Source organism: Tripterygium wilfordii, chromosome 1 (genome assembly GCF_013401445.1).
Source record: "Tripterygium wilfordii isolate XIE 37 chromosome 1, ASM1340144v1, whole genome shotgun sequence".
NCBI lineage: Eukaryota > Viridiplantae > Streptophyta > Magnoliopsida > Celastrales > Celastraceae > Tripterygium > Tripterygium wilfordii.
The window spans coordinates 9006537-9031960 of record NC_052232.1 but is presented as its reverse complement, the minus strand read 5'-3'; the positions used below and the strand labels follow the sequence as shown (position 1 = coordinate 9031960).

General features: G+C 37.2%; 3 protein-coding genes and 1 pseudogene across 4 annotated transcripts; 1 reads left to right on the top strand and 3 right to left on the bottom strand.

Moving 5' to 3' along the window:
• Positions 1-1194: 1194 nt before the first annotated feature.
• On the bottom strand, positions 1195-3166 carry LOC119999459 (protein GRAVITROPIC IN THE LIGHT 1-like). Its single transcript, XM_038847073.1, has one exon. The coding sequence runs from the start codon at positions 2988-2990 to the stop codon at positions 1569-1571; it is 1422 nt and encodes a 473-aa protein (XP_038703001.1). The 5' UTR covers positions 2991-3166; the 3' UTR covers positions 1195-1568.
• A 4656-nt stretch (positions 3167-7822) lies between these two features.
• Positions 7823-11436, bottom strand: LOC120001263 (ER lumen protein-retaining receptor A). The gene is made up of 6 exons (XM_038849504.1): positions 11159-11436; positions 10093-10358; positions 8875-8990; positions 8469-8542; positions 8323-8386; positions 7823-8228 (listed from the first exon to the last, which is right to left on the bottom strand). The coding sequence occupies exons 1-6, from the start codon at positions 11247-11249 to the stop codon at positions 8192-8194; spliced, it is 648 nt and encodes a 215-aa protein (XP_038705432.1). The 5' UTR covers positions 11250-11436; the 3' UTR covers positions 7823-8191.
• A 2701-nt stretch (positions 11437-14137) lies between these two features.
• LOC119999004 lies at positions 14138-16864 on the top strand (annotated as a pseudogene).
• A 130-nt stretch (positions 16865-16994) lies between these two features.
• LOC120001400 (protein argonaute 16-like) lies at positions 16995-24889 on the bottom strand. Of its 2 annotated transcripts, XM_038849717.1 has the most exons (24): positions 24762-24889; positions 24617-24657; positions 23163-23395; positions 22871-23076; positions 22565-22783; positions 22313-22449; positions 22106-22203; positions 21931-22028; positions 21657-21828; positions 21413-21529; positions 21220-21327; positions 21046-21108; positions 20803-20916; positions 20511-20676; positions 20193-20305; positions 19970-20107; positions 19706-19839; positions 19559-19624; positions 18638-18701; positions 18169-18280; positions 18004-18077; positions 17673-17767; positions 17552-17583; positions 16995-17452 (listed from the first exon to the last, which is right to left on the bottom strand). In XM_038849717.1, the coding sequence occupies exons 3-24, from the start codon at positions 23361-23363 to the stop codon at positions 17277-17279; spliced, it is 2703 nt and encodes a 900-aa protein (XP_038705645.1). In that variant the 5' UTR covers positions 23364-23395; positions 24617-24657; positions 24762-24889; the 3' UTR covers positions 16995-17276. The 2 variants fall into 2 exon arrangements, with proteins under 2 accessions (XP_038705645.1, XP_038705654.1); XM_038849726.1 differs by lacking the exons at positions 24617-24657; positions 24762-24889 and having other exon boundaries at positions 23163-23403.
• Positions 24890-25424: the final 535 nt, after the last annotated feature.

Below are 25424 nucleotides of genomic sequence, written 5' to 3'. Positions count from 1 at the left end.
CCATTTGGGAGGTCTCAACTCTTAAATGAAACCCTCCAATTTGAAAATGGCAAACAGCTTGCAGGTTTGGATTATTTATTTAAATTCTGCCAGACCAAACAGATCCACAAAGTAGAAACATACATACCCATATTCATTTAATGCTCACAACTACGACCCAGTGAGTGAAGTCCAGAACTGTCTACTGTCTCTTCCATTGTTTATTGACTGGCATAGCATTTATGAACCTTCTCCTGAGTTGTGGACATTCATACAAACTTGCTATCAAAGTATTTGGTTTTAGCAGAAGCCAAAGTTAGAAAAAGGGAGTGAATAGATACAGCCAAGTTTGTCTTATTTATGCAGAGCCCGTGATTTATGCATAACCCACCTTTACCTTAAGTCCATGACAATTTGGCCCTACACTCTGTTCTGCTCTGTTCTGACCACAAAACAAAGCTCAACAGTATGGCCCAGCCACTTTACAAATAAACTCGTTATACAATTTTTTCTTTTTACATGAGACTCACAACTTATAAGGCCAAATTACACCCACACCCACACCCACACCCACACCCACACCCCTTAGGCTCTGTTCCTGTTAGTGTTTTAGAGAGTTAAAAGAGAATATGGTTAATGAGGGAATAGTAATCTCACCTTACTTGATTTATAGGTAACAGAGTTTAGTGGGATGAAAGAGGAGAAAAGTTTTCCCGCAGTCAATCAACAATCTATAAATTCCCAATTTGAAGGGTTAGTGAGGACCGTGAGGTGAGAGAGAAAAGTGTATTTGTTATTTTCTAAATTGTTCAAAAAATATTTTTAATTCATTTATATTTTAAATGTATTTTTGTACCTCACATCTCTTTAACTCTACTCAATTCTCATTTAACTCCACATCTTTACCAAACAAGGTTATCATTCTCTTATTAACTCTCCCTTCACTTATTTTTGCTTCTTTTATCCAACACAAGGGAGAGTCAAAAAGTGCGACAATTTTTAGTAGCGATGAAAATGATTGATCTTTTGACATGAATTTAATCGAATTATTTTTGTTATCGGTCAAATTTTCAGTCAGTTTTTTTTAGCGAAATGTATATATATTTTTTTTAAAAAATAATCAACCAATCAATTCGATGATATCGGTAATTTTTGTACACTCATATTATTTTTAGGGATTTGTATAATTGCTTGTACGTATGTATAATACTATCATTGAATAGAATAGAAATATATAGCTCAAAGTAATATTGTTGGCTTTCCCTTTCAATACAAAGATTTGCAATAAAAAGGACTCCTGTCCCATCAGTCCACACACACATCATGATGCGCCTTCTCTCTTTATGGACTCTCAGGTAGGCCCCATATATGACGCGCCACTTCTAACCTCCACGCGCCTCCGCATCTCCCTCAACTTCGGCCGCACTAACTGCGATTGTCAAGTGTGAATAAACCGCCGACTTGGCGGGCCCCAACTTGACAACCGCAGTTAGCTCCGCCTCGAGGCGCGTGAATCTATAACGTCATAATTTTGATTCCTACTATTTTTATAATTATATATATGATAAATGCAAAATTACAAACCGAAATCAACGACTCGCCGGAGAAGTAGCCGTTGACAAGTAGACTTGACTCTGTATAACATTTTTGCCGATTTTGAACCCGGGAACCACCGTAAAACCCACCCGGAGATCCGTATCCGGAATCGAACTTTGATTTGGGGACGCCATTAAAGATTCATCACTAACAGCATCCATGTACACCTCAGAGAATCTGCAATTCTTCTTTACCTGATAAACATTCACATCTTCACCGAACGAGAACGCCAAACTGTGCAAAAGCCAAACCCGCTTCGCCATCTCTGCAAAACCCGTGAAAAACCCAGAATCGGGTACTTCCCCGGAGTTCAATCGCTTCCGCTGATTGAGATTTCCAAACAGAGAACACTCCATTTTAGCATGTACTATTAAAAAGTACTTCATTCTTGTAAATTTTGCAAACGACGAGTTGGGATTTTGTGCTAGAAACTGTTTGGGTGCGAAAGATTTGAGCTTTTTGAATCTGTTGATGAAATATTCAGTCGGAGGCTTGTCCTGTTTTTGGGTTTCGCTTGTGAGCGTAAAGTGTGGACTATTGAATCCTTCGAACATTGTTCTAAAAACAAATGATTCGAACACAAAACATCGATGGCTTGGCTTCGTGAACACTGCGTCTGGTTCTATAGCTCTGGCTGCTACGTCCAAATCCCATTGTGCCAACTCCATTTCACGGATCATCGATTTAACAAAACTCCTCATAGATCTCAACGTGTAATGCAAAACCTGTACGAAATTGGTCATATTCAACCTCGAAAACTGGATGTAATCGAACGTTGATAAAGACCCACTCGCATTCAGCCTCTTCTCCAGCGATTTGTTATACCCAATTGATTCATCGAGCTTTTTCTTCAGCGATGAGATGTCATATTCTTTGAGCTCAACTTGGGATTCCATTTTTTTTATTGTGATCTCGTAAGTCTTCATCAAGCTCTGTTGTTCTTGAATCTCAGCGAGCATCATAGTAACATGAGGAGAAAAATCAAGTTCTTTCTTCAAGAAACTTCGCTTCAGCACAGAAATAGCCTTCAATTCATCAACAACAGCCTGGTCCGCATCCTGAATCGCTTCGCTGTTGTAAGGATTCTGGGCCATTTGAAGCTCTGCATACGCAGCCTTGATAGAAGTGACACTGGCGAAGAGCTTAGCCACCATAGCCTCCATCATCGCTCTCTGCCTCGCCTTCGCTTCTCCCTGTTTGTCCGTACTACTACTGTTGGACCTGCAAAATGTGGGGGAATCTCCTCCTTCGAATTTATGTTGCGACGTAAGCATACAAATCCCAATGCCGCCACCACCACCGCCATTGTTGTTGGAGGGTACCTTAGTTGCAGTCCTGATGTTGATAACCTTTTGGATGGTTCGAGCTAGCTTGCTCTTGCCATTAGGGACTGATCTGCATTTGATTGTGTCCATTAGAGAGATTTGTAGAAGGAATTGAAGGGAGAAAAAGTCGTTGCGGTCATGAAAATTTATGGTTCTTTTTTTGCTTTTCTGAGTAAAGAAAATATGGGGAAGATTATTGAGGGAGAGAAAGTGAGTGTGTGTTCTGCTATGGAAAAGAAAAGAAAATAAAAATGGCAGAGCAAACAAATTTGACTAAAACAAGGCAAAGATAGGCTGAGATGTGAAAAGAAAGGGGTAAAGAGCATTGACATATATCTCTCTCTTGTCAAATTTTTTATTTTACCATTAAAATAAATTATATTTTTTCACAATTTACTATATTTTTTTTTATAGTTTATATATTATAAAAATAATAAAACTTAATTATAAATAAAAATCCAAAAATATATTATATGTACATTTACAAAAAAAAAAATATAATCTTAGGAAGGGTCCTACATAGTGAAGCCAATGGGCATGCCAGTGTTTGACTATTTGACTACACAATTAAAGACCCAAGAATATAAGATTAATGCTTTTATCTTCCTTTTTTTAATCGTTGTTGAATTGTCCTATTTGTGAAATATTGATTTTTATAACAAAAAAGACCAAAGCACTATGAAGAATATATCACACAATAAGAACATATTATTGTAGCCATAAAATAAAGTGGGCGCAGTCCGCAGTTGTCAAGCGATGTAGTTTAGTCATCTCAGGTGGGTCAGGGCCAATGCAGAGAGAGAGAGCAGCATCGATGATTTTATAATGAGAAATCATGGGCAATTGGTTTATGTAAATCTTAAATATTTGGATTGTATCATTCTCTCTGACAGGGGTGGATCTAGAAAATTGTCTGGGGAGGGGAGGGCTTTGTCTATAGGAGGGGATCAAAAGGTTGTGGAGTATTCGAAGGTAGCGTCCTTGAATTATATTTTTTTTCCTCTAGTGTTATTTATTGATATGTCAACAAAAATTACTCAAAATATAATCATGTATTAATATGAGGGTGAATTCTTACAATTTAATTTCCAATTCCAAGAATCCAAGTCTTCCGGCTTTGAAGAAAATCATAAGGAGATGGGACAAGTTTTGGATTCAAGTCTGATATCTCGTATGAGGTTTAGGGGAAAGATGATGTGATTCATGTGAACTTTTGGTTTATATTAAAAATACATGGGCTTATTTAATATACATTTTTTCAAAATTAAAGGGTGGGCAGCTTTACACTAGATCCTTCCCTACTCCCTAATACTTGATAAGTCGTAGTTGATGTGAAGAGTTAAACTTGGATCTCTAGTCAAATAATTCATCCCTAGTGTAGGTGTTCGAACTACAATTGAATAAAAGTCATGGTGGGTCATTAGCAACCTGAAAGATACATGGGCAGGGACAATCGAAAAATTCTTGACACAGGAGTGTCAGCCATAGAGGCTCTGACGATAAAGTCTGTAAAAGAAAAGCAAAGAAGAGTTCTAAGAATGCATGTATGAATGGATTTTGACCGTGGTGGAAGGCACGACGTAGGGTATTTCTCAGTGATGGACTTACCTGGAAGGTTGTGATATCAAGGGTTTAGGGTATGTATTGACCTAAAGCAGACAAAATGTTATTAGTGTGGAGGAAGAGGTCTTACAAATTACCCGTTCTACACTTGATGAGGAGGTCTAGAGATTCTTAGAAAGAATATAACATATAATTTTGTTTTCTTCTTTGTATTTATTGAAAGGAAACCCGAAATTTTGATTCAGTTTCTGTCAATTATTAATTAATTTGGTAGGCCACTGCCCAGATGGAGTTTAATATTGAAATGAGGAAAGCTGCTTTTGTATTTATTTTTGTATTATTGGTTTAAATAGACAATTTGTGCCGAAAGCAGAGGGTATGGTGACGACAATACAGTCTTTTATATTGAGATGTGTGACAATACAGTCTTTTTTAAGTAAAACGTCGTATGGAAGAAGGAATTCATGATATTGGATATCACAAAGACAAGTACAGCATGAAAGATAATCTAGTCGATTATTTCTCTAAACTTTCTACATAAAAAAATTTCGTCTGAGATTAACATTTCGATTATAAACTGACGTAGTTATTTTTAAGTGATTCACGTTTGGCCTCAACTCAACTAATATGTCGGTTAGATTTACGCATGCCTAACCCAGTTTGAGTTTAGGTTTAATAGACTATCCAAAGTGTACGCAATGAGGAGTTGTCATCAGTTATCAAAACAAAAATACAAAGAAATAGAGAGGGATTTTTATGGTGGGATGAGACAAGACATACCGTGCAAGTCAAGAACAATTGATATGTCTACTAAGTTGGTGTAGTTTTTTTCTTTTTTTTTAATCTTTTTGAGGAGAAAGTTGGTGTAGTTATTACAAACATAATGTATTTTAGGTAATTATAGAAGAGTGTGTATGAATAAAATTCTATATACGTAATATATATAATGACATTTGAGTTTGAAGAAGAAGTTGGTTGCTTCTCTTTTTTTGAAACGGGAAGGGGGATTTGAACCCTGATTATCAAAATAATACACATCATTCTTACCATTCTAATTAATGACTCAGGCGTGTCGTTGGTTGCTTCTCTTGAGTCTCTTTAATCCCACCAAACTTATTAGTTATTTAAATATCAGTCAAACCTAAATTCCCTCCAAATAAGTCTAAAAAGTTGACAGTGAAATGACTTAATGGGAACCACTATGTCTATGGGGTGTTTTTCAACTTGAGAAAATAATGAATACCTACCACTCAAATTATTATGAGTTTTAATTTGATAGCACCTTGACCATGCAATCATCATGCCCTACGAGGTAAATTATATATAATTAACCAATCTAAGATATCATGAATTCAACCTTATCCTATATATATATATATATATATATATATATATATATATATAATGTCTTTTATGGTCTGCCAATGCCAATCTTTAAATACTTAGACAACCAGAAAGTTAAGAGATTTGGGACCATGCACAAGCGCATGTGTATATTAATATATTTGTGTGTCTTTTTGTTTTTGTTTTTGTTTTTCCTCTGATTGACTTTTCATTGATAAAGTTTATTAATCTAATAAAAAAGGGGTAAAATGCACGGGAACCCTCTAAATTTTGACTTGATTTCCAATTGATTCCCTCGTTTTTAAAATTTGACAGTCAAACCACTTGAGTTTCGCGAATCCTTCGATGAGATCTCCCTCCATCCAGGTTCCGCGGAGACAAGGTCAAGCTCAATTTCATTCTCATAGGAGGATTCGAGAAACTCGAAGGGGGTTTAACAGTCAAATTTGAAAAATGAGATGATGAATTAGAAATCGAGTTAAAACTCAAGGGTTTCCGTGTATTTTACCCGTAATTAAAAGTAGTAATTAAAAGTAATTATACCATGCACAAGCATTAAGCTTTCATGTAAGAAACAAGACAAAGATCCATCAAAGACAACTCAAGTATGATGGTATGATTGATGACAAACTAAGCGTAAAATTGAAAAAACGAAAAAAGAAATTTAAATTAGTTAGACCAGCAGTATTGATTATGATGCTTAGTTATGTGTAGAAATGATTAGCCCTGCCAATGGAAGGTTTTAATTATATATAATATAGAGACAGGATAGCAAATAATAATGAATCATTAGTCCAACTATTATTATGTTCTCCTTATACAACACTATTCTAATTCACGACTTTTGTGTTATATTTTATAAATGTAACTTAATTCTTAGTCACAATTTGGCATAAATATATATATATATATATATATATATTAGCACACTTAAAATGCGAATCAATTTTTAATGGTATGGATGAGTTAAATGATAAGTGTGACTCGTTACTTTAGATCTCAGCCTACACGTTCTCACAGGAAAAATATGGATATTTGGTCATTTGAGAGCTCCACAATTCCCTAAAGTCTACAATTCACGTCTTATGATGGAGAAAAAGTCACACAAATTTAAAAAATGAAAAAAATAAAATTATAATATGATGTGACACACCTCTCAAATCATTAGATTCTAATTATAGCTTCTACAATTCTAAAATTGAATTGTATTGTTAACAAATATGACCATTAACATTTTAAGCTTTTCAGCCTTTGGCAAGCACAAATATGTCTAATCAATAAATAAGCCAGAGGTGGGTCCAAAAAGAGTCACTAAAATCCTTTGGGACTATTTGGTTGTATTATTGAACAATCACTTTCCTTCTTTTTCTTCCTCTACATGAGAATAATAAATCAAATAATAATATTGCATATCACTGTAGGCATCAGTTTCTACCAAATACAAGCCCAATGAACTACCATTCAAAATGCAAATCTAGGCTAGTTCTGACCATAAAAAAAAAATTGTATAACAAAATATCATTAGAAAGAAGAAAGAAAATGTGTAAAATGTGCATAGAGAAAGCATGTACATTGCTATGATATCTATGTAATGGCTTTAATGGGAGTCAATCTTTTCAACTAATACCCAAAAAAAAATACAATGAGTTAAATAATAAAAAGTGAATAAAGTTGGGACTTGGGATGTAATGGAATGAGATCAAGATTTGAGGACATGGCATCTTCTCCTAGGTATGCATCTCCATTTCCAATTAAGTGTATAAAGAAATCAAATCTTATCTTCTAGAGAACAAAAGTAGGATTGGATAGGCATTATTGTACAGAATTTAATAGAGTTATGCAAAGAAAAAGTTTCTTGCTTGCTCATTTACAAAGATTTTTTTCCATTGCAAGTGTTTTTAACTTATTGTTCTCTTCTAGGTTTACTTTACCCAAAAACGAAAAGGCGTTTGACAATGAAGATCATCAAAACTTAATTTGAAAGATGGAGGAAAATAAAGTCGAAACTACTGACGTGAGAACTAAAACTTGCAACCTTCCACATTTACAAACAGTTATCACAATCAACTTGGTTAATTGTCTAAACGTCAAGCCTACGTCAGTAAAATCAGCATTTCTGTTCAACCAACGCCATCTTTACAAGCTATAGTGATGGAAGGATTGACCCAAGTTCAAAACTATAACCTGACTTGGGGTCCTGGACACGGATGCTTAATTTGCCCACAGGCCTCTCCTCAAGGATGTGTAGATGGGAATGCCATGCCAATCCTACAACATATATAAACAGATCAACTGGTAGACAAGTCTAAAAAAACCATGTGTATACACTTGAGAACGGATTCAGCTCAATAATCATGAGGATTTTCAAGATGATGCTGCAGCGCTCAAGCTGGTAACTGGAGCTTTGCATTGTTTTTCCAGCTGAAAAAAAAAAATACAAAAAATTTCCTTCTTATTTACATGATCAAATATAATGGAGTTGGAAACTCGATAATATGCGCCTAATAATGTTCACCTGATAAAGTAGTAATAGAAAAAATCTGCATATAGCGCTGTCTGGACAATACCAGCGATGCAAGCTAGAGTGAAATCACAAGAAGTCAGAAAATATCTCATGGCAAGACCAGAAAAGTTCTCATACTTATTCATGATAAAACTCACCTATCCATCGAGTAAAATACTGTTCCGTGAAGTAGCGGTATATCCAGTTAAGGATGTAGAAAGCACGATAGGCCCTGCAAGTTGCAGACGAATACATATCAAAGTCAACTTGCATAATTATCATGAGTATTAATACATTACAATCCAGAGACAAATAATAGAACATTCAGTGCAGATATCTATCCAGTTTACATTCAAAAGAAACAAAATCAAAACGAGAAACATAGAAACATGCACAGCTCAGCGAAGAATGGATTCAGTAAAAAGTAACATAACAACATTTTGTCTATGCCCAATGGTGGTAATAATACGCGATGAGATTATTATTCTCAACTCCCAGCCCCCCAGTGAAAAATATTTTGTAGGACTCAACATCCAACATGAACTTACAACAATCCAAACTTACCCAAGAAAGAAAACATATTGCCCTGTCAAATTGTCCACATTTCCACTTCTTTGAAGCAAAACTAATTGCGGAAGAATCGCCACTGCCTCCAAGTATATTGAAAATGCCCAGCACACCTGAAATAAATACGTACCAAAGTTAGTGCATTGACGAGTGGCAGTTAAGTGTATATCATATGAATCTCAAAACCAAAGAATCGAATTATTTTGAATGCCCAAAACCAGAGAGTTGTTGGACATTACAGACGAATGGGAAGAATATCAAATGGACAACTGTCCCTCATAACAATCCCACCAAAAGAAAATAGTCTGAATAATAATCATATTGTGCTCCCATTCATGGTTGAACATGAAGTAGATAAATAATCACAAACGTTGGTGAACGGCAGGCATTCAGGCCACAAATTGAACTTAAAAACACATTCTGGGTGGTGAAGGCAATAACAGTATTCACTCCAGCCCCTACCAACCCCAAAAAAATGACAAAAAAAGCGCTTAAATTCATCTTTCTACCTTCCTTTGTAACTAAACGTCATGATGGTTACATCCTAAACGACTTGCAAATACAGTCCACTAGTGCGCCATCCATCCTTAACTTGTTCTTAAATAAACAATTCCAAGACATACAGCTAGAACAAATCCTAAGGTTAAAAATCTCATTTCATTGGTAAATAGCCAAATATCATTGGCTCCCAGCCTCCCACAAAATGAAGAAGACAGGTTGATCGATTAAGCTGTGCGCAAAAACATATTTCAAAGTCAAACCTAGTGCACAAATATTTTTTGACTGGACAGAGCAGGTGTGTACAGGATTACCTCTACATTACAAAGGCATGTAATTTGAACCTGCCACATCTAATTTACTTAAAACAACTTCAGCATTGCACAAAGACTCACCCTCTTAGTGAGTTCATATGACTTTATAAGTCAACCAATGTATTACATAGAGAGAGAGAGAGAGAATAACTTGTAGATTACCAACTTCTGAGATCATAAATTAGATGGACAATATGAATTTTTTCCTCAATTACCCATTCTAAATGTTATAAGCGCGCATATTGATACTGCAAAAGCTTTAAAAATACCAAACAGAAAATATTATCAGGCACGGCCTTCTCTCAGAAACCCTATAATCACTATAAGATGTGATTGGCAATTGCCATAATCACAAACTATTAAATACAGTAAACATAATAGGGAAAGATGAACAATGTCTTACCTCTCGAAGTGTGAACTGCTCATTCACAAGAGTTGCCAACACAAAGCATGCCAAGACGAGATAGTAATGCCGGAAAGTGTCAACCTCTTTATCATAAGAACGCTTAACAGCATGATGCATCCTCATGCACCATACAATTGCCAGAGAGCTTCCAATGAAGACCAACTTCATCAAAGTGTTGTACAGGGAGATATAGTTCGTGAATAGATCCAAGTACCGACTCAAAAACACCAGTGCGTACAGCTCTTGAGTTTTAAGTGAGATCCCTAACAAACAAACAAAAAACACTTAAGAAAAATTCGTTTTGGAGACAAGGGACCCAAGAATTTCGGAATAAAATTGTAAAAAAAGGAGAGAAACAAATAAGGTAAAGGGAAAAATTCAAACCACAATCCTTTTTCATCTCCACAAAATAAGTGAAATTTATGATTTCAGGTTTGAAACAGCCAAAGCCGTTCCATACAGTATGTGTGAGGGACTTTTGAAATGAAAATTCAACTACTTTAGAATTTCCTTATACGATATAAATATGAGCAATTGTGACGGCGTAGCATAACAATTTAAACAGAAGTATGTAGGATGCATCTTTGGAATTAAGTAGTCTTCAAATCACATCACATAATCAATGGAATTGCACTATAGAACCATATATATGGACCAATAATGTAAGATATTAAGTAGAATAACTTCCTAAGACGTTAGTTTTCCTTTCTAGCCCTTCATTTTCTCAAATCGGAACCCTTCGCCTTGGCCTAAACTAAAAAATTGCAAAAGAAATAAAGTAAAATAAATACCATAAATCAAAACCCCAAGCTCCGATTGGTTGCCGAGACAACAAACAAAGGAAAGCACAAGAACAAAATTACAAAAAGGGAAAGAAATGATACGTAATTTTGGACCTGTAAACCCTAATACCTCTACACAGTTTCAACTTTTTTTTGTACTGCTATTTATACTAATGATCCACAAAACTCCACAAACAGCTAAAATGAGATTGACGTTCCGATTATGCTTTACTTATTTAATAAACCAAACTTCGGATGATGAGAATGTGAAGAAGAGTTACCAGAGCACGACTTGGTGGCGTAGATTTTGAGGAGGAGAACCAATACACTAATCAAGTGAGTCATATCGCCGGCGAATCTGAAGATATTCATGATTGCAGAGATTGGATAATGGTAGATAGATATTTTGAGCGTAGATTTTGCGCCCTAGATTTCAGAAGAAGAGAAATGGAATTGAATGGAGAAACAGTTTGGTACTGGTCGTGTGCTATTGCTTCGCGAGGAGTGTGCAAGAAGAGAGGAGAAGATGACGTGGCACAACGAAACGGCTCTTGCCTCGGCGCGGCGCGTAAAGGAGGGTTTTTTAATTAACGGTGCCGCTGCGTTTCGAGTTTTGGCAAATGTAAAACGGTGTCGTTTGATTTTATTTTATTAAAATTTTGTTCTCTAATATAAAAGTGGGGACTATTTGCACTCTTCATTTTATCATTGACACCTCATTTTTCAAAACCACGAAACACGCTCTTAACAAACTCATTCACACCCCATTTTCCTCTCTCCCCTCACGCGCACCATCACCGGCCACCATTGTCACTGTTTATTCTGACCACCGTTTCCAACCACTGACCTACCAAAAAGCTTCTCTCGACCCTCTCGAGCATAATCCAACCAACCTCACCTCACCTCAAACCGTCTCTGGTAGCCTCAGGAATCGTCCTTGGAATCTCGTGGCCATCATGAAGAAAAAGCTCCGATCCGGCTGAATTTGACGACGAAATGATGAACCACCACCACCAACGAATTCACTGGCTAGAGACGAACCCGACCCAGCTCTTGGCTGGCTGAAACTGACACCAAAATACCCGATTGGAGTTCACCAGCTAAAGACTCAGGATGGCTAAGGACTGAGTTTGGACTTTGAAGGAAATGCAGTGTCAATGGGAATCTGGGAAGTGTAAATAGTCTCAATCAATATAAAAGAAATTTATGAGGTTGAGTGTTGGAGATTTTTTTTAAGATATTGGGGCTTTATAAATTGTATAATAAATTTACCAAACTACTATTGTATTGTATCACATTCAAATATATAATATAGAAATAGAAATGAAAAAGGAATTCAAACAAGAATTAATAAGAATAAAAACTTATTTGAAGAAAATTGGATCAAGAATGCGTGTATGATCAATACTAGTGTTCAACACTATCTCCTTAAGATTTTCCTAGGATGAAATGATCGCACTTACTCAAGATAGGAAGCGGCAAATTTTGAGTCTCTAATGGAACAAAAATGAAAGCACTCTCTCTTTTATGAAAGGTGAAACAAGTGAAAAATAAAGAAGAAAAAATGGATGAATATTTGTTATTGCAAATGGCCTCTATTTATAGAGGTGTGCATGCATAGTCATGTCCCTTATGAATCAATGCGTCAATTGAATGAAATATGTCTCTTGCAAAAAAACTCATCTTTTCATAAAAGAACATATCCATTGTATGAAACTACATAACTAGTAATCGAACGGACATGTCTCTTAAGAAAATTCGCATGTGTTAAGTCACTTTCCATTCACATTAATCATGTATTTTGATTCTAGTGAATGCTCGACTTATACATGGAAGATGGAATACTTTTGAAATACGTATGAGTTTATATTCATAAAATCATATGTCTCAATTACACGATTTCCAACAGAAACAAGCAACAAAACGAGGGATTAATATCGACAAGAAAAGCTGAGACCAGGACTCCCCCAAATTGCGAAGACTCCACACCAACTTGGAAATCTTTACCCTTAACCTACAGACTGATCTTTCAGCAAAATATCCTCCAAACCAGGAGGATCTTCGACTGACTAGGATAGAAACGATGGGGCCATCACTCCTTGTGTAGCCAAGAGGTGCGCTGCCACGTTGAACTCCCGGGTGGCAGGGGTCTGCTGTAGTAAAAACTACAGCAGATCCCGCTGTAGGTAATTTGGGATGAAAAAAAATTTTATTTTATTTTGAAAAAATTATAGATGTGTAGTTTATGATCTAACGAATCCAACGATATATTTTTTGTTCAAAACAAAAATCATATGCTATATGAAAAATGCTTAACAATTTTAGACCGTCGGATATAAACACAAAACATTCGGTGTCTGGATCAAGATGAATTTGATTTTTGTTTCGAACAAAAAATATATCGTTGGATTCGTTAGATCATAAACTACACATCTATAATTTTTTCAAAATAAAATAAAAATTTTTTTCATCCCAAATTGTTATTACAACGGGACCTGCTTTAATTTTTTTACAACAGAGTCCCGGCACCCTTGAACTCCCCGACCAACATGGGAGATGGTCCATCACGAAAATGGACCCGACATTCGTATAATATGTTGAACTATAGCCCCCAGTCAGACAGGTCATCATGAGAATTCTCCACCGAAATTGCCTTAACGGTAGTCAGGCTATCCCCTTCCAAGTGGACCTGACAGAAGCCCAAATTAAAAGCAAAGCAAAGCTCAATTGATCTGTCATCATTTTGAAAATCCAACTTTTTACGGGACATAATTTAATACAATTCAACTATATAAAATAACTATATCATCCCAAATTTGCCCCTATTGACTTAAAATATTTGTTTTTTCTTCTTAGTGTTAACAAGACTAGTTTTGAAATACATCAACAAAATTAAGAATTAATGAAGAAAAGTTATACTAATTGTGAGACAACTCAAAATAAAAAATGAACAAGCAAATACACACAAATATACACACGTAACACGCCCTTAAAGCAAATACAATGTGAATATGATAAAACACTCTAAAACTCCCTACAAAAACATTCCAATTCTGTAAAATTAGGTCCTGGATTACATTTTGTCATAAGAAAATTAGTTCATATGCAGTTACAAATTGTTGGTTTTGTGAAAGAAAAATCAAAATCCAGTAAATAAACATATTCGAAAATGATAAAAGAATACCTCTATCATTAGAGTAGTGTAACATATTTAATTATTTACTCTATAGAGTCATAAACTGAAGAGAGAGAATGGAAGAGAAGCAGACGAATGGACAGGAATCTTGATCATAAATTTTCCGTCAAAACTCTCATTCACGACTCGTTTTGATCAGAAGTACTGTCATTGTATTAAATTTCCTATAGAGAGAAGCAACTAGTAAATACCCAACGAAAAAATTAAAGAGTCTTGGAAATTCAGTCTCATTTCCCTTTCTAATGGCGGCTTCGGCAATTCTGGTCTGGTCTCTTACAAAAAAAGACCAAATCTTCTCACTGTACCTTCGAAGATTCCAACACCATTTCCAAAGAACCCAAGAACAAAGTCATTGTTATCTTCGTCTAGGTATTTCTTTGTTCGTCTTTGATAAATTTTGAAGCTTCAGAGAGATCCTTTAGATCTTATTCTAGATACCCAGATACATAATTCAGCGGTCTTGGGCTTTATCGAAGCCTGCGTTCGCGATTGACTTGAATTTCGAGGAGTTCCAATGGCGGTGGCGAATATATTTTCCTCTCTACGGCGGCGGAACTCTCCGTACCTACAAGCGTTCTTGGTTCCGGTTGACCTTGCCGATGTGGCACTTGTACAGACCCTCGCATCCATATCCGCCGAGCTCGTATCCCGCTACTCCGCCAAGTCGTTCTTCTTTCAGCGCAAGAATTGTCGTTCTCTGATTCGCAAAATCGAGGTCTTTCTGGTCTTGTTGGAGTACTTGAGGGACTCTGTTTCTGGGTCCAGTCTTCCTTCCACGGCGCTGTTGTGTTTAAAGGAGATGTATTTGCTTCTCTATCGGTCCAAGATACTCCTCGATTCTTGCGCACAATCGAGTAAGTTATGGCTTTTGCTTCAAAATCGTTCGATTTCAGGCCATTTTCATGATTTGAATCAAGAGATTTCGACTCTTTCAGATGTATTTCCGCTGAAAGATATTGAATTGAGTGAGGATGTGAAAGAACAGATTGAATTGTTGCGAAAACAAGTTAGGAAATCGAATTTATATATTGATAAGAATGACGAGGCCTTGCGGGTTCAACTCTTTTCGTTTCTTAATGAGTTTGAGAAGGGAAATATACCCAATTCAGTGGAGTTGCAATTGTTCTTTGTTGAGAGGTTGGGGATTAAAGATGTCCATAGTTTTAGAGCTGAAATCGACTTTTTGGAGCAGCAGATTGCGGGTAATGAGGGAGATGTTGAACCAGCAGCTGCTGTGCTTCATGGGTTTGTTGCCATCACCCGGTATTGCAGGTTTTTGGTATGTGGTTTTGAGGAAGATGAAGTGCAATTGCAATTTGTTAATCGCATGAAACCAAGGAAAGGACTAATTAGTCGAGAAATCGCGGAGACATTTGACGCAATTCCTAAGGACTTTTGTTGCCCCATATCATTGGATTTGATGAGAGACCCAGTTATCATTTCTACAGGGCAGATTTATGATCGAAGTTCCATAACTAGATGGATGGAACAAGGGCATTGTACTTGTCCTAAGACAATGCAAATGCTTGTCCACACCCGCCTCATCCCTAATAGGGTATTAAGGAATTTGATTTTGCAGTGGTGCTCTGCTCATGGAATCCCCTATGATCCTCCAGATTGCGTGGAATCTTCTGCTGAATGTTTTCCTGCAGCCTTGCCAACCAGAGCTGCACTTGAGGCTAATAGAGCCACAGGAAAGCTTCTTATCCAACAGCTTGCAGATGGGTCTCTTGGTGCAAAGACAGTTGCTGCCCAGGAGATTCGTTTGTTAGCCAAAGCAGGAAAAGAAAACCGCGCTTTCATTGCTGAAGCTGGGGCAATCCCTCATCTTCTTAAGTTGCTCTCGTGTCAAAACCCTGTTGCACAAGAGAATTCCGTAACCGCTATACTCAATCTATCAATTTTTGACAAGAACAAGAGTCAAATCATTGATGAGGAGGGGTGTTTAGCATCAATTGTGAAGGTTCTCTGGTTTGGGCACACAATGGAAGCCAGGGAGAATGCCGCGGCAACATTGTTCAGTCTTTCTGCTGTTCATGACTACAAGAAGCGAATAGCTCACGAGGACGGGGCAGTTGAAGCCTTGGCAGGACTATTGAGAATAGGGACACAAAGAGGGAAGAAAGATGCGGTCACAACTTTATATAATTTGTCCACTCACATGGAGAATTGCACGCGAATGATCGAAGCAGGGGCTGTAACAGCACTTGTAAGGGCATTGTCACTTGAAGGGGTGGCCGAGGAGGCAGCAGGTGCATTGGCTTTGATTGTTAGGCAATCAATTGGGGCCGAAGCAGTTGGGAGGGAGGAAATGGTTGTGGCGGGTTTAATAGGAATGATGCGGTGTGGGACACCAAGGGGCAAAGAGAATGCTGTTGCAGCTCTGCTGGAGTTGTGCCGGAGTGGCGGGGCTTCTGCCACCGAAAAAGTTCTCAAGGCGCCAGCGCTGGCCGGTCTGCTTCAAATGCTTCTGTTTACCGGTACAAAAAGAGCGAGAAGGAAAGCAGCGTCACTTGTAGAGTGTTTCAAAGGTGTGAGAATGCAGCGTTGCATTACGGTGGACTCGGTGTGGGATATTCAATTGCTGGAAATTCAGCTGCAAACAGGGAGTCAAGTTTCGTGGGTGATGTTTCAGTGTTTATGTCCATTTCAGTGCCTGTCTTGTAAGGATGATGACATCCAGCTTTCTTGGTTGTCTTCTCCATTCATTTTTGTTGGTTTTTATAAGACATGGATTGTACCTTAACACATTCTTTTGTTAAAAATCTCAGGTGATAAAGAGGAAATTATAGAAAATATTGAGCGGTTATTTTTAATTTTCTGTTAAGAGAATCAAAAAAACTACCTTCTGTGCCTGTGACATCAAGATTTGGGGGCATTCTATGCTCAGAAAAGGAAATCATCAGGAATGAGGCAAGAAGTAATACACAGCAAACAAAACAGATAATAACTTAATCATCATATAAAAATGTGATCAAAAGCAGAGAAAAAGCTTGTAGATACAAGCAACAAGAAAGCTATGATGTAATTTTTCCATCTTTGTACCTATTGATATTTAAATATTTGAGTCCAAAAAGATACTTTTTCACCCCATCTAGATACTTTGTGAACCTGCAAAATACGTATGCCTAGCCTAGCTACCCGGTTATGTACGCCGATATTAAGAAACTGGGAAACTTAGCTGAGGAACGATCACCGGCAACTTAACAGAAAAACATTGAGCTCTGGACATCCTTGTGCAACCTAGGTAGCTCTGGGATGGGGATGTTCCCTGCTGATGTCGAGCTTCTCTGGCCTGAAGCGGAGTCTGATGAATCTTCAAACTTCAAAAATTGCCCCATTTGGTGAGCGGCAAGGTGGGCATAACATATAGGTGCAACTGGAAAATAAGCATTGATGGTGAGTAGGTGAAAGCAACAAGATAACTTTGTCGTTCATACATAAAAAGAAAACAATGAGGCAGGTAGTGTGAAATTACCAATTGAGATTGCTGTAGTACTCCTTTGATAGCTGGATTATGGAAAAGTAACTAATAATTCAGTAGAAGGATTACTAATAACCAACGATTCAGAAACAAAGAGAATGAAATGTGAGCTTACACATATGAAAGCGAATGTATAAGATGTTGAAGGTCATCAGCAGAAAAGCCAATCTCATCAAACAAGACATGGTAATGGGCAGGCCTTGAAGTCCCCTATTATGAAAGAATAATTACAGAAACGGAGGAAGCATTAAAAAAACTTACATGCAACTAATTAAGACATTGATTTGTCTAGATCAACTCAAAAATATTAACATTATATTCCTTGGAAAGTGTTTGAAAAAATGGTAGTAGTGATCAGATAATGGTTTCTAACAGTCTCTCAGGCCAAAGTCAATGAATTAGACAATACAGCAAAAAATGAAACAAAGTACGAGTTATGAACTCACTATCATCCCCGCATGAGCACACATGTAAAAATCATAGTTTCTAGGATGCACAATCTTGGTGTCCACAACAGTACCTGGAAACACACACAGAGAGAGAGAATGAAGAGTAAATCAATATGGAATAAGTCTCACACAAAAAAAAAAAACTATCAGAAAGAAGATTACCAGGAGGAACATTCTCAGGACCATTAGCCAAAAATAGCTTAGTGTGATGATTCTTCTGAGCCACAATTACCATAAACTTGGGAACATCAACTTCACCAAGAAGCTGGTAGGCCTGTGATAAGAGACGTTCACCACGTTAAATGTTAATAACCATGGAAAGTAATACGCACACCACTATCAACGGTCAGCAGGTGCTACAAGCCAGAAAGGCCTGCATGCAGGACTAATAAAACGAAACATTGAAATTCCTGAGAACATTCCATTATCAGCTTTAACAAAAGAAAAGGCGAACCTAATCTAACATAGAGCAACAGTTATCTGCATCTCATGCAACTATGACACACGGGCACAACGATCGATCATCCTTGTTAATTAACAATTATGTAATATTATAACGAACTCAAAATTACACAAATATATGTGGACATACAAAGTTACTTTGAACAAAGTAATGTGGCAAAACAAAAACCTTTATGATTTGATCTAGCTCAATGTTCAAAACCTGATTGAATTGTGATTCACTCACTCCATCCCTGGAAGCAAAAGAAAAAGTATTTAATCAAAAGAACTCAGATTTGACAAAACATCAAAAAGAAACCAAAAGGCAAGTGCACGATCTCCCCGAATAGCACAGTAGTTATTGCGATAAGTATTTCTGTACCAATTTTCCAAAAAAAAATCCAATATCATGCAAACTTGCAAAGGATCAAAGGCTAAGCAAAACAAAGTTTCCCACTTTAATTCAAAACATGTACAATAATACTCAAAACCCATCGCCAGTCTCCTATATAAAGAAAAACTAACATTATCATATATGTATAACTAATAACAGGCAACAAATTTTTTGGGTAGACATTTCATCCCGGGTGGAAAAAAGACATTGCAAGATCACAGGAAACATTATCAATCACACAATTTACATGAACGATACCACTCAGTAATTTTCCGATGGTTATCATTTCCTTTACAAAAATTGAACGAAATACAGTAGTAATTGAATGAAATACAGTAGTCCATGTGGAAGCGTCTGCTAGATCTATTTGCAACATATGCATGCAATAGAAGAATTTATATGAATTCTGGAAGATACTGTTACTCTGTAGCAGGAGAAATGTATCTTAAAACCCAGCTGGATAGCATTTCTCTAATTCCGGATAAAATTATGAGCTTGAGTATTAATGGACTGTAGTAAAAGCCATGAGACTGATATGACAATTTATACTATTGAAGTTAATTAATTATTCATGTATTTTATAATTATACTTTCTTCCTTTTGAACGGAAAACAATAATGGTTATATGAGTTACAATAGGAGAAAGAATATACAAAGTTTGTCCAATGATTAACAGATTGGCATCATAGAGGATCCAAGGCCACAATATAGCAATACCTGAACACAATAATCTGTTTTGGTTTGCGACTTTGGCTAGTTTGATAGAAATCCAAAAGCAGTTCCCTGTAACAAAGTTAAATTTGAGTTGAATTATGGGTAAAAATTTCAAATAGAAGCTCAAAGATATAATCATTTCTTAATCACCTGATAATACCATTGTCATCTTTCCCATTGGGAGAAGGCTTGTATAAAGCATCAATCATCTCAACCTTTGGTGATTGCGTTCTCACAGCTGCTCTATACCTTGATATAAGTGGCCAACATCGAGAGCCAACAACCTAAAAGTTCAGAGAATTAAAGTAGCATATATAAGAATTGCTACAAACCTGACCAAGTGAAGAAACACAACCAAATGAAAATCCAGTCAAAAGTCAAACTGCAACTAAAGAAAGCTTTCTTGCTGATTACCGCAGCAATTGATGGGATATCAGATTGGCCAGGAGACCCATGAGAGACATCCATCCCCAAAATCAAAGTAGGAGTATCTTTTATCAAGGGGATGCGGGAGGAATGCTCTATTTCCAACAAGGAATTTATCCCACCAAGCTGTAAAGAAGAAAAAAAATTACAAAGGTAACTTGTAGGGGAGAGATAAGATATGAAGATTCGAGTGTCTAATTTCCAGAATTACCTTAGTATTGATTTTAAGAAGTACGTTCGTAAGATATTGGTCATTAACCTTAGTGGGGGAAATGCACTGAGATACAATCCCAAAGTCACAAAGAGTTTTCTTCTTCCAAGGTCCTTCATTATCAGAACTCAGATTAATAAGATGAGCAAATAATAAATAATAAGAGAAAACTGTTCAAACAGAATATCAGTAAGAAGAGTAAATCATCTCCATAGAACTTGAACCAAGACAAGGTTCGAGTCCCCATTCGTGCACCATAATTAATACTATATATGTTATCAAAGAAGGTGAATAAATAATCACAGGAAAAAGCCACACCATAAAGATCAGAGTTTTTCTTCTCTGGCAAGACACACAGAATGAACTGTGGAGCATCTTTAAACTTTCGTTTAATCTGTTCAAACATCATGTCTACTCTTGCAATAGGACCAGCTCTTCCAGACTGGGGGTCCTCCTCAATCAGTGTTTGTGGGCGTTCGATGATCTTCATGGAGATACAGACAAACATAATTCTCTTTTAGTTCCTTGGGAGTTGGTGAGAAGCGGGATATAATTCGAGGAATACTTGTAGAGAAGTCCATACAAACAATTTTTTTAATATGCTACTTACGATTCCCTTTTTCCTCCCGCAATTGATCAGATCGTGTGAAATACGGCTAGTATCACAACGAGCAGAAAAGTTTACAACAGCCCACTGATTGATGCGAGTGGGGTTTAAAAGTGTCTGTTGTAAGATCACAAAGAGAATAATAAGATGTAAGATAAGCTTGTTTAACATAAAAATCATTTTAAAAAAGAGGTGAAAGAGAAGCTGTTTAGTTGGATTATACGACGACTATCTACTGTGCAGCACCTTGTTGTTAAAGTTCCATCGTCCATTGCGAGGGAAACAATCCTCACCGTTACCAACCTTCAACTGTATATTAGAAAAGAACACAATGTAAAAAGAGACTGAAATCAATTTGAATTTTACATACCCGGCTTACCTTTTCAAGTGCAAACTGCAAAGAGAATGGGGATAACCTACCTTGGGAGTCTCAAGGACACGACCATCAACTTGTGTTAATTTTCTGTCTATGGAAATTCCACATGCAGCAAACACAGGTTCATTGTCATACTGATTGTTTCTCACAGCCTGCCAGATCAAACAAGCCACCACATTCTATTATTGATGACCAAAACATCTCAATAGAATTATAGAAGTAGGGGACAGAACCTACATCAGTCAAAGTACGTATCCTCTCCTGAGGCTTTTGCCTCGACTTTTCTACCAATGATGCTCTTTGAGTTGAAGATAATGCTTTTGTGTAACGCTGGAGTGAAACAAGTGAACAGAGCTGGAATGCACACAAAAAGAGGGGGGAAATGTTTATAAAGGTTCAAATTAAAAGTAAGTGAAAATGTCAAACAAGTCCCCCCCCCCCCCCCAAAGGAAAAAAAGAAAAGGAATTAACATTCACAAACCTCCAACGGCACATAGTTTGGCCGCTTTGATTTACCAACATCAAGGCATGGCAGGTACGTTGAATAGGAGAGTTCTATGCCACGGTGTTTAGCAAAATACTCATGAACAGTTATCTCTACCGTATGTCCTTCGCCCAGTGCACTACCTTTGTTTTTCACAGTCAAAGGAAAGCTTGTAGAACAAAGTCACGACATTAAGATTTTCGGATTTGAAATGAACAAGAAAATTCAAATTAAGATCAGCAAAGTGCTCCTAAGGAAAACTTTGACATACTATTGCTGATTGCACGGCTTCTCACTCAAACCTGTGATCTTGAATTCCATGTTGCGGTGGGTTGTCTTAATCCTCAAATTTTTCAACATTCTTTTTGCCTGAGCATCACAGGAATTGCATTTCAAAAAGAACAACATATATTAATATATTGAACAACCATATCAGAGTTTCTTACCTTAACCCAGTCAATATAGCGAGGTTCCCGTACATTCTGGTTAGCCATTAGAAAATCAATCACCTTTCCAGGTTTCAGGATCATGGTTGTTGATACATCTTCACAATAAATGAAGGTAGCAATATTAAATGATTAAGAACAATTGTATGTCTTCAAAAGAAAGCTCCATAATACCATCTCCAAAGCAACAAAAAGAAAGGAAAATACCCATGTTAAGCGACAAACCACCCTGTGTGGTACGGAAGCTCGAGTGGAACCCTCGGAGACCAATAACACCCCCTCCAATATCGGTAAAATTCCTTGAATCATCTTGAAAGAATGACTGCCTTACCAGAAGACACCCCCTAGCAACCAAGAGCAGATGGAAAACATCACCTTAAGATCGCAGCACAAAGATATGATATAATCGATAAAAATGTGCCAACTGCCAACATAGTGGAAGAAAAGAGATAATGGTACTTGTTAGCTGCTTGCTGCCTCAAAGCAATGTCAAGCACTCTCAACACATCCTGAGCGACACTTTCAGCTTCAACTCCTTTGAGGGCAAGAGATATATACTTCATGGGTATCTTAGCAGCATAGCTTATCTCTACCTTGAAAGCGTTAGAGCGCAAATTACGCTTTGATCGCTTACCAGAGACACTTGGGCTCCCACCACCCCCAGGGCTCCGAGTTTCACTACCAAAAAAAAATCAAAATGCAAAGTAAGTTCTGGAACATATATCCTAACATAAAATCATCCAAGGAAATGATGACAAGATATACTGTTTGGCAAATGTCTCCTCAAGAACCACATTGAACTCTAACTTGTTCTGCGGCAGAGGACCGACTGTAAACAAAGTCTTTTCTCCATCATATGCAAACCTTTTACCGGCAAGTTCGGGGGAGTATGTTTGGTAAACCCTATCAATTAGTTTTCTCCCAATACCCCTGCCTTCTACAGGTCTATTGTTTTCTGTAGAAATAGAAACCTGAATATGGCAGTAAAGTAAGCTTTACATAGTATTATGATGGCATCCCACAAAACATTAATGAAAAAACAAGGTATTGAACATACACTGTATTGGTAAAACACCGGATCTGGTAGATTTAGAGAAACTTTGAAGTGATTGGTGAGCAATGGTACACGACGCCCACTAGTCCCAAATCCACGCCTGCTGATGATTGCATGCTTAGGATTCACTGCCTCAGCCAGTTCTGGCTTCACATTATGTGGAACCTTTGGAGGTGGTGGAGGCAAAGGAGCTAATTCTTCCATTGTTTGCTTAAAACAGTAATTTAAATTTTATCCTGCAGCAGAAAATGATAAAAGACTGGATTGCTTATGAGTAATCCAGCACAAGCCAGTGAACCAAATGAATTTCTCAAGGAGCAAAACAAAAAATAATACAAATATAGTGGATAATAATACACAGATTTAAAATTTTTTGTGCACCCATATCTACAAAGCGCAGCAGAGGATAACAATCACAACCAATGATCACAAAGACAAGCACAACCATCTATAGACCATAGAAACTTTCACCTGAAACCCTCATCAATAATGGAGTTACCCAAAAAAACAGATTCTGAACCTCCACTAAAGCACAATGGAGAAGAAATCGTCGGAAACTAAGAAAGTGAGAGATAATACTCTTAAGCGAACTATTTTAATGTTTTTTAGACAAACCGGAACCAGAGTGGAGTTGCAGGAAAAAATGCACAAAAATCAACTTCTGAATGTCCGATTTAACCGCATTAACGAAAAAATCATCAGAAAAAAATAAAGAAGTGAGAGATAGTACTGTTTTAGGGTTTTGAAACAAAAAAAAAGAAGAACAGAGTAGCGCGTATACCCCAAAAAAAAAGCACAAAAATATACTTATGACACACCGATTGAAGCGTATTGGAGAAGAAATCTTAAGTAAGAAGTAGAGAAGAAAGAGAGAGTACTGATTTAGGGTTTTAAGATAAACCGTAACCGGGAACAGAGTTGCGCATTGAAGAATAAATCATCGGAAAGAACCAAGGAAGAGGAAGTGAGAGTACTGAGATAAGATTTTTGAGAAAAACTGGAACAGAGTAGCGCGTAAGCAGAAAAAAGTAGCACGGATGTCAACTTCTAAAACACCGGTTAAAGCACATTGGAGAAGAAACTTCTGGAAAAGAATAAAAGAATTGAGAGAGAGCAGCACGCTAATTGTTTTAGGGTTTTGAAGACAAACCGGAACAGGGACAGAGATGCAGCGTATACATAAAACAAAAAAACAAAAAAAAACACAGAACTCAACCTCTGAAACGCCAATTAAAGCGCATTGAAGAAGAATCATCGGAAATAAGCGAGTAATGAGAGATAGTGCAGATTATTCTGATTTACGGTTTCGAGACAAACTGAAACCGGAACCAGAACAGAGCAGCGTGTATGAAAGGGAAGAAAAAAAAGAGCACTGAGGTCAACTTCTGAAACACCGATTTAAGCACATTGAAGAAGAAGTTATCGGAAAAGAAGAAAGTGAGAGATCGTATACTTACGCGACGGGTTTTTGCGACAAACCGGAACGGGAACGGAGTTGCTGCGTATGTAGAAAAAGAAAACACAGAACAATCAACCTCTGAAATCACATTGGAGAATAAATCATCGGAAACGAAGTAAGGAAGTGAGAGAGAGTACGCTTACTTGAACTGTTCTAGGGTTTTGAAATAAACCAGAACGGAGAAAATGGCAAGGGTCTCTGGCTCTGTCACTGTTCTATTGCCTTCTTTCGCTCCTTGCAGAGAAGCATCCTGGAGGGAAAGACTCTCCGCTTTAGGAAAATACGAACGGTCCTTTTGGGTTAAATTCCTGTGTTTCCTAGTTTACAAAAATAGTTCTATGGGTTTCTTTTTCTCCGCCGTCGATCCAATCCATCCATGATGCGCTCTCCATCACGTCACATCACACCGCTAAGTTAACGAGGCAGGGCTTTGACCAAATGGAATTTTTATGATGATATAACAAGCATGAGTACTAATGCAGCTCCATAGATCTGACCGTAGATTAGTTTGATTAGAATTTTTCAATACGAGCAGCTAATCGATATTTGAAAATTATGGGGTTGAGATTGATCCAGGTTCGCTTACTATATAATGTTCCCGAGCTGCATGAGATTAAATGCACTCAAAACAGAATTGCACCAGTGACAGTGACAGCTTACACAGTTACGTTCCCTTTGGCAGGTAAACGACACCTGCTGTACGGATAAACTGGAGCATACTAGGCCTTCTTAGCGGCCCATGGGCCGAAATTTTCTGGGCCAGCTTGTTAACCAATTTATGGGTTTTGTTGGACAGTGATCCACTT